Source organism: Arachis ipaensis, chromosome B07, assembly GCF_000816755.2.
Source record: "Arachis ipaensis cultivar K30076 chromosome B07, Araip1.1, whole genome shotgun sequence".
NCBI classification, from domain to species: domain Eukaryota; kingdom Viridiplantae; phylum Streptophyta; class Magnoliopsida; order Fabales; family Fabaceae; genus Arachis; species Arachis ipaensis.
Genome location: NC_029791.2, coordinates 8,233,633 through 8,243,123, shown reverse-complemented (window position 1 = coordinate 8,243,123; position 9,491 = coordinate 8,233,633). Strand labels below are relative to the sequence as shown.

At 30.5% G+C, this 9,491-nt stretch overlaps 2 protein-coding genes across 8 annotated transcripts in view; both read left to right on the top strand.

Moving 5' to 3' along the window:
* Window positions 1-3,881, top strand: part of LOC107609804 (MLP-like protein 43) — a 19,776-nt gene extending 15,895 nt beyond the window's left edge. For all 3 annotated transcript variants that reach the window (XM_021107242.1, XM_021107241.1, XM_021107243.1), the window contains exon 3: window positions 3,373-3,881. In XM_021107242.1, the coding sequence (XP_020962901.1) occupies window positions 3,373-3,615 (243 nt within the window). In that variant the 3' untranslated portion in view covers window positions 3,616-3,881. The remainder of the gene's footprint in view (window positions 1-3,372) is intronic.
* The window catches only part of LOC107609865 (MLP-like protein 43), a 29,672-nt gene that overhangs the window by 3,687 nt on the left and 16,494 nt on the right, over window positions 1-9,491 (top strand). Inside the window, exon 1 of one of the 5 annotated variants that reach the window (XM_021107235.1) lies at window positions 2,969-3,257. The exons of the other annotated variants lie outside the window; for them this stretch is intronic. Coding sequence (XP_020962894.1) covers window positions 3,071-3,257 — 187 coding nt within the window. The 5' untranslated portion in view covers window positions 2,969-3,070. Of the gene's footprint in view, window positions 1-2,968; window positions 3,258-9,491 lie in introns of those variants that run through there. 5 annotated transcript variants of the gene reach the window in all.

Sequence of the window (9,491 nt, the reverse complement as noted above, 5' to 3'; positions counted from 1 at the left end):
TTAAATAATATTTATTATTTATTTATAACAATAGTTTTTGAGTATTTTATAAATTTAGTATTTATAGAAAAAATAGTTTATATTTATATGATTATCTGAAATTATTTTTATTGGTATTGTTTAATTTGTATAATTATTTAAATAATATTAGAAAATAGTTGTTTCATAAACAATTGTTGTAATGGTTGTAAAATCGTTCTTTAAAATAGTCAAAGAGAACGATTTTATTTTGTTATTATAGCGTAATGAAAAAATGAACTTTAACTGCAACACTGTACAAACCATTGTCTAAGACCATCTAGTAGAACGGTTTTAAAGTGTAGTATTTTGACAACGGTTTTAATGCGTGTCCTTTGTACAATTATTTAAACAACAAAAAAAACGTTGCTTAAAAATAATTCATGGTAACGGTTATAAAACCGTTCTTTAAAATAGTTAAAGAGAACAGTTTTAATTTGTTGCTATAAAATAATGACAAATTGAATTCAACAGTAACATTACAAAAAACGGTTATTTAAAACTATCTAAAAGAACAATTTTAAGGCGTTGCAAAATTTGGCGTTGCTAAAGACCATATTTATTGTAGTGACGGATAGATTAAGAGGTGGGTAGGGCGGCGAGCTATGCAGTTTCGCGAGGGGGAGAAGGAGAACAACGACAAAAATTGAGAAGCGACAAAAATTGAGAAGAGGAGAAGGAGAAGGGTTACGGCTTAGTCCAACGACAAAAATTGAGAAGCGACAAAAATTGAGAAGAGGAGAAGGAGAAGGGTTACGGCTTAGTCCTTTGGGGACTTTAATTTTGAAGGATGGGGTCAAAATTGAAATGAGAGTGAGGGCAACTAATTTTTTTTATTGAGTACTCCTCAATAATTTTTCAATTTCTACAGGAGACATTTGCCCCACTCACTTGTGAATATATCCGTCCCTGATTCTGAGTATTTCATTGAATTCATGTGTCTATATGGATAGAGTCTTATTCATGGGTGTGTTAAAAACACTTAGCTTGTTAAGATTAACATGGTTTAAACAGAAAATCATTTTATGAAAAAGGGCTAGTGAGTATGTTAAGAACATTCCTTTGTCTCACTTTTTTTTTTTTAATTACTACATAATTTTAGTCATTTTTTCGATTAATATCCATACAAATAAAAAATACCATACATTCATATGCTTTGATAATAAATTATCTAAAACCTAAAACATAGTTAATAAATCTATAACAAAGTGCATAATACAAATTCCTTAAACTTAATATACCAAACAACAAAAAATAGTTAGACGAGCTAACTTGTACTTATTCGATTTGAACTTATTTAATTTATTAGTTATTTGAATAGAACTAAATTAACCCATTTTTAAATAATAAGATATGATTTTACTAGTTTGACTTACCTTTTTTACAGGTTAATGTTCAAATTCGTCCCTGAAAAATCATGCGATCTTCATTTTTGTCCCCGAATGATTTTTTTAATCAAATTAGTCCCTGAAAGATAAGCTGTTAGTCAAATTAGTCCTTCCGTCAATTGGATGATGACGTGTCACGTTAAATGCCACATGGCATGATGATGTGACACGCCACGTGACAGGTCAGTGACACGTGGCATGTCACGTGTCACTTGACATATAAAAAAGTTTTTTATTAGTCAAAATAGTCCTTGAAAGTTCAGACGTAAGTCATTTTCATCCCTCAAATTTTAAAAATTAGTCAAACCAGTCTTTATATAATTTTTTTTATGTTTTCTTCATAAAATTATCTCTCTCATTTAATTCTTCTCAAAATCTCTCTTATTCTAAAATATTTTTCTTACATTACTACATTTCGCTGGAATATATATATAAATATATATACTCAAAATTGAAATGTATGTATTTATTAACCTAAACAAAGTTATATGCTCAAAATCAAAATTTATGTATGTTAACCTAAAGAAAGTTATACCACTATTTTTTTTCTACTACATCTTTTTTTTTTCATTACGATATTACTTATATATAGGATGTAATGGTAGTGATACTTAGAGTCAAAATTCAAGAAGATCCAGAAATTTTGCTTCAATTTCAAATTTTGCAAAATATTAAAAATTTGTTGGTTAATTATTATTATTATTATTATTATTATTATTATTATTATTATTATTATTATTATTATTATTATTATTATTATTATTATTATAAACGAATTGCTTCTTAAGCGTAATACGTGCAAACATCATAATAAATTTTTGTGTGTTTCATATGTTTGAGATAGATTATATAATTTTTCTTTTAATTTCACAAATCAATGAGATAAAATAAAATAGAAAACATTATACCTATGCATAATACATGCTAGTCAGCACTAGTACATTATATAAATAGATATGCTTTGTATTAAAATAAAGTTTCTTTAGTTTTAAATGAAATATTTAAAAAATTATATTAGAATATTAAGATTCAAAAAGTGATTCCATAAATCATTTTTTCAATTATTGAGTTTTACTATATAAATTAAATAATAATAAAAGTTATAATTTTAAAAAATTTAAAAAATTTAAACTAATTTTTAAAATTTGAGGGATGAAAATGACTTATGTTTGGACTTTTAAGGACTATTTTGACTAATAAAAATTTTTTTTATGTGTCAAGTGGCTACGTGTCACTGACCTGTCACGTGGCGTGCCACGTGGCACTTAACGTGACACGTCATCATCCAATTGACGGAAGAACTAATATGACTAACAGCTTATCTTTCAGGGACTAATTTAATTAAAAAAATTATTTGGGGACGAAAATGAAGATCGCGTGATCTTTCAGGAACGAATTTGAACATTAACCCCTTTTTTACAGATAAACTGAGTTAATTTATGAATCACAACTGGTTTTAATGGATCTAAAATAGATGACATAAATAATTACGCATAGCTAAAAATCTTTTTTCAATCAATGATTGATGTGGCAATATAGTATTTTTCTATATAAGACTCCATAAGGCATGAACTTGTTTTACAACCTCTCATTCTAGATCTATGATCTCTATCTCTACATTATCTCTTAATTGCTTCATATTAATTATTTGCTTTTCTTGAAACATGGCAATATCTGGTAAAATTAGTGTTGAAATTGTGATCCAAGTACCAGCTTCAAAGTTCTTCCACATTTTGGCAAAGGAATTCCACAATATCCAAAACATTTGTGAAAGAGTGCATGGAGCCAACTTGCACGAAGGTGATGACTGGCACTGCACTGATTCGGTCAAAAATTGGACTTGTCTAGTAGGTAATTAAGCTTTATTTCATTAACAGAAATTATATTTGCATTATTTTAATTGTAAATGAGAGATTCATTTAGAAAAGCTAAAAGATTAATGAAATTCGTCTTTCTAATAATTAAAATTGAAGCCATCGATGAAGAGAAGAAGTTGATTAAATACAGCATCTTTGATGGAGAAATCGGTCAAAACTACAAACTCTTTAAGAGCAATGTTCAAGTGACTGAGACAAACAATGAGAGTGCTAGTGTTAAATGGACTATTGAATACGAGAAGATCAATGAGGATGTTAAAACTCCATACGGCTACTTGGAATTTTTAGAGAAGGGTACTATAGAAGTTGGTGATCATCTTCACAAGGCATAGTTCTCCAAACATTATAATTAAAGGAAAAAAAGTATATCATCTATATCTATGAATAATAATTTATGTTGTGTTTGGCTTGAGGTTAAGTGTGTTTATCTAAATAACGCAGTGGTGCAATCATGGATATGCATTAATATTTGCTTCATCGTCTGTTAATTCATCCTTTATTGGAATGGAATTAACTTATTTCATGTAATGTTAATGGTTTCTTGTTGAGTGTACCAAGTTATGTATACAAAATAAAGGATATTTTTATCCAGTATTCATGTGTGCCTTTTGTGTTAGGTGGTTTTATATTACACTCAAATTGGTTTTCAAATAATTTTAGATTTTAGACACTTTGACTTCTAAATAAATTTTTATCATTTTAAAAAATCTCCAAACGTCAAATTTTTTTTGTTAAAACTGTAATTGTTTTGTGTTATTTCAGCGGTATAATTGTTATTATATCCAGAAATAATAATTCTTAAAGATATCAATCTTAAATCTGATAGAGAATTCAGAGAAAAAAAGAGAGAGAATGAAAGAAAATGATAAACTGTTGTTAAATCAGCTTACACAATACAGTTACACTATTACTATATATAGCAGCTGAGTATAACTAACTGGTGCTGACTAAACATAACAAACTTAACAACCATTTCATGCTTTATTTGGTGGTGCATGTACACATCCTTAGCCAAGTCACCATGCAGGAAAACATTGTTGACATCAAGCTGCTTTATAGTCCAAGATCAGAGTTGGCAAGTGCAACGAATAATATGATGTGAATTGAAGCTGGTTTAACAACAGGACTGAATGTTTCTTTGTAATCCAAGCCTAGTCTTTGATAAAACCCCTGTGTAACAAGCCTTGCCTTGTACCTGTCAATGGATCCATTAACTTCGTACTTGATTCGAAACACCCACTTGCTACCAATTGGCTCTCTATTTGGTGGCAATTTGACCAACTTCCAAGTATTATTCTGCATGAATGTAGAGTACTCAGCATCCATGGTTGCTCGCCATTTGAAATCAGATAAGGCTTGCTTTACTGATTTGGGTTCAACTTGGACTTGAAGGGCTTTGGGCTTTAAGATACCTGATTTGCTTTGGGTGATTATTGGGTAAAGATTCTGAGTTGATGGATTAGTAGAGAGAGAAAGAATAATTTCAAGGGATTGAATATGGAGAAGAATAGCTTGGGCAGTAGGTGCCTCTAAGAGACTGGTTGAGAGAGGAGCTAAACCACGTAAAGAAGTAAATTGAGGTTAAGGATTAAGAAAAGTGGGTGTGATTAAGGTTTGGTTATGTGCAGAGATGGACAGATTTGGCTGAGTAGAGTTAGTGGATGATAATGCGGGTTGGAAGGATTGATTTGGTTATGGTGTGATAGGTAGGACATAAGTCTGTTGTTGGTGAGGTTGAAGTGGAGACAAGAGAGGAATTGTGGGCATTGAGGCTGGTTGATATGAGAGGTTTGTGACTTGAGTTGAGTGCTTAAAGAGGGAGTTTGGTTCTTTGAAAGGAAAACACTTCTCATCAAAAATCATATTTCTAGTGATCACTACCTTTCTTAAAGACAGTAGGCATTTGTATCCCTTGTGCATACTGCCATAACCAAGGAACACTGTTGGTTCAGATCTGAATTGAAGTTTCTTAAGATTGTAAGGTCTCATATGTAGATAGCACAAGCAGCCAAAGATCTTCAAAGCAAGCATCATTTATTTTTCTGCCAGTAAAGGAGGCGCAAATTAATTTATTTTCTCTCTAAATATTACGGTCGAATTTATCATCGAAAAATAAAATTTATCCATAATTAGTTAACTTTATGAATTTGATGTTGTTACTGTCGATAAATCTACCACTACTAAATCCGATAATAAGTCTAACGATATTTAGCATTTTTTTTAGTGTAATGTCAATTTTACTTATCTTTTAAGAAAAAAAAATTATTTTTTACAAAAATATCTTTTAGCAAAATTTTCATTTTGTGATTAAATTTTGTATACCTAAATATCCTTTAATAATTTTTTTAGTGATTAAATTGTATTTTACTAAAATATCCTTTAAAATATTTTGTAATGATTAAATTATTTTTTTACTAAGATACTCATTCAATATTATTTTTCTAGTGATGAAATTGTGTATCATCAATACATATTAGTTTAACAGTAAATTAAAAAACTCTTTTCTGTGAGACTAATAGAAAAATATAAAAAATGTTAAACCAACTTGTAAAATTATTTTAAATAATATGCATTGATCGATGTCATGATATTAACGGTAAAATATACAAAAAAAAATTATTAAATTCTTCAGAATTTTTAAGAATGAATTCTAGAGTTTCATCATGATCTGTTGAAGCCTGGCTGGCTGTTAAGCCATGTCGAATCTTTTGGACCGAGGTTTCACTTATCCTTAGAAGAGTGATGAGCGGATAATTTATACGCTTTTTGACATTGTTTTTTATTTAAAATTGTTAATAATTTGATTAAGATTTATAAATATGCATATCATAATTATGTATTTATGGCATGGATATATAAGAATTTACTAAGAATGGTGGTTAACAATTGACCATTCAATAAATAGATGACATATAGTATGCAGAATGTAATAGATAAATTTTGTATTATGGACTAATGTGTAAAGCACACATTTTTTTTTATTTTTTGTGACTAAACAGAAAAAAAATAGAGACAAAATTAAATTAATTGGCTAGATTCATATCTAAATCTATTAGATGTTAAAACTCATTCCATGATTGACTCCAATTCGAGTGAATGTCCGCGCTAAAAGCAGCTACTTTATTTACCCATACAATCTGCAACACTATTTGCATTCCTCTGAATTAAAACAATAGAGACTCTCCAATTCCAATTCATAACCTCTTGTATATGCTTTGCCAAGTCCCATTCCAGAATATCCTTACCAAGCATTCTTTAGTTTACCAAGAAAAGAACTTCTAAACAGTTTGTTTCACAAATAATCTCACAAAATTCACTATCCCAAACAAGAAGTAAACCTCTCCAAATTGCATACAATTCAGCAAAAAAAACACTGCACACTTCAATTTTTTGTGCAACCTTTCAACCAACATCTATCAGAATTGCGAATGATACAACCAAAACCAACATAGCCAAATATTAACACCTTGTAACTTTATAAAATAAAGAATTAAGAAACAGTAATCATAAATTTATGGTTATTTAACTAATATTTTAACTTAACAAAGTAAACTTAAATTTTGATTTAAAAACTATGATAAAATTTCTAATAAAATTTTGAATTTAAATTTTACACATACAGATAATAAATTTATGGTGATTTATATAACAATATAACTTAACAAATTGAACTAAAATTTTGATTTAAAAATTATGAAAAAATTTCTAAATATGCGTTGAATTTAAATTTTTACGAAAATAGCAAAAATGTTTAAATTAATAATAATGTAACTTAAGAAATTGAATAAAAAAAATAAAGTTACGAATATTATCAAGGAAATTGACTAATCATTAGTTAATAATTATTAATTAATGTAAAAATAAAAGAAATAATAATTAATTACACATTTTAATTTATTTAATCGTAGGTTTATGTTTATCTATTAATTTTAAATTTAAGTGTTGCTAAGATATTTTTGAAAAGTAGCTAATTTTTTTTGGTGTTTAGCAATTATGTTTGGCTCATTTTTTTTATTATGGATTTAGTATAGGTGTTGTCTAATAAAATGGATGCATGAGAAATATTTTCACTGCTATGGAGGTTGATCAAAACGTGGGTTACGTTTAGGTTTGTTTTAATTTATTTTATTTTATTGTTTTGAGAGAAAAGGACAAACGCATCATGCGTTTTGTTTTTTGATAACGTTTTAATTTTTTTTTAATTTCTTTTAACTCAATCGTAGGCCACGTTTTGTTGTTGATATAAAAAAAAAAATTTTTTAAAAGTAACCAAACGCATGTTGCGTTTTACTTTTTGGTGGCAGCTTTTTAATAAACGCAGGTTGCGTTTTGTTTAAAAAATAATAATTTAAAGAAGGGTCCAGCCTATAAATACGAAGCAACACTCTCATTCAGCTTGCCTTGCTCCATTTCTACTCATTGTATTCTTCTTTCTTACACATATGTTGTAGTTCTGAGTTTTTTTGGCAGTCAAGTGTATCAAAAAAATCGGATTAGGTGAGGTTGCAGTTATGGAAAATATTACAAATTTGCGAGTATATTATAACGGTGAGGTTATACCAAACACACATGAGGGAGTAACTTTTGTTTGTGAATGTCCGTTGTCATTTGCTATTCCATGTACCATGAGTTTTGTAGAGTTGCAAAATGGACTTTGTAATAACATTCAAAGCCACATTTCGAAAAGGGTGAGCAACATTTTATACAGGAATCCTGTACAAGTATTTGGTGGGCTGATACAGTTTCAAATGATGCCCATCACTGATGATGCCAGTATGCAGCAGATGTTATGTACTTATCAACAAACCCGATTTCATGTGCCGATGATAGAGCTGTACGTTGAGTTCGAACAACAGTCAGAGTTGGGCGCAGTCGAGCACGCAGAAAATGTGCGCCCGGACGTACCGCTCAACCGACTCCTGAGTATCACACGGCTCGCTATCTCTGCACCGCCGGACCCATGCAATATTAACCTTCCCCAATACGTGATCTTGCGGTCCGGGCTCATGACCAAAACACGCAATGCAGTTCTCCACCAAAAACTGGTGACTGCTGTCTGATCTACCCGTAACGGCCTCCCCATTAATCGGGAGACCAAGAATATAGGCCACATCTTCCAGCGTTACCGTGACTTCACCGACCGGAAGATGAAAAGTGTGAGTCTCCGGCCGCCAACGTTCTACCAAGGCACTCAGTAATGCAGAATGACCTCTCATTTCGCCTACTCGAGAAACATGTTGAAACCCAGTAAACTCCAGTGCCGCTGCAGCTACCTCGTTAAAGGTATCGGGCGGATCGAGTTTTCTAGGCAACAAATTCCTATTAGCCTGCAAAAAAAATGATAATTATTAAATTCTAAATAATAATAATAATAATAATAATAATAATAACAATAATAATAATAATAATAATTATTATATGATCTAAGTACTCATAAAATTTAAACAGTATTATATGATCCAAGTACTCATAAACATTATTCTTATTAAACATTATTCTCATAAAATTTAAAAAAAAAAATTTAACTTACCCATTGAGGATGATCTAAGTACTCAATAATGTGATCTTCAGGTTTAGTAAAATCTTGAACCATTTTTTATTTTATAACCAAATACAGCTACGCTTTTCACTCTTCTTCTTCCTCCCACAACCCTTCCTCACACAACAACACTCTTCACTCTTCACTCACATAATACTTACTCTTCAGTAACTCTCTCCTCTCCAGTAAACTTACTCTGCGTTTTGCATTTTAAACACTCCCGCAACAATTTTCTCCAACACGTGGCACGCATGCAACTAGGAACGCTGCAAAACGCAACCCACGTTTGGTTGTGTAGGTCTGACAAACGCAACCTGCGTTTTGCTTAGCCCTATGTTGGTCAACACTGCCCCTCTTAGCATGCAGGCCACGTTTCGTTTCCTGGTTTCGTTGCCCAGTCCAATCGCATCCTGCGTTTTGCAGGTATGCAGATTTTTGTTTTTTATGCCACTGCAAAACGTTACCTGCGTTTTGCATGTCTCTGAATCACCCAGGTCCACATTGATGGAAAACTCACCATGCATCCATATTTAACGTTATCACCATTATTCTCTCCATAACTAAATTAATTTCCGATTATGTTTACTAGAGACAAATCATAATTCATTCAACTCCAAACTCTGCCACTTATCAAATTATGATTTATTCCTTGATTTTAGCCATCTTAGC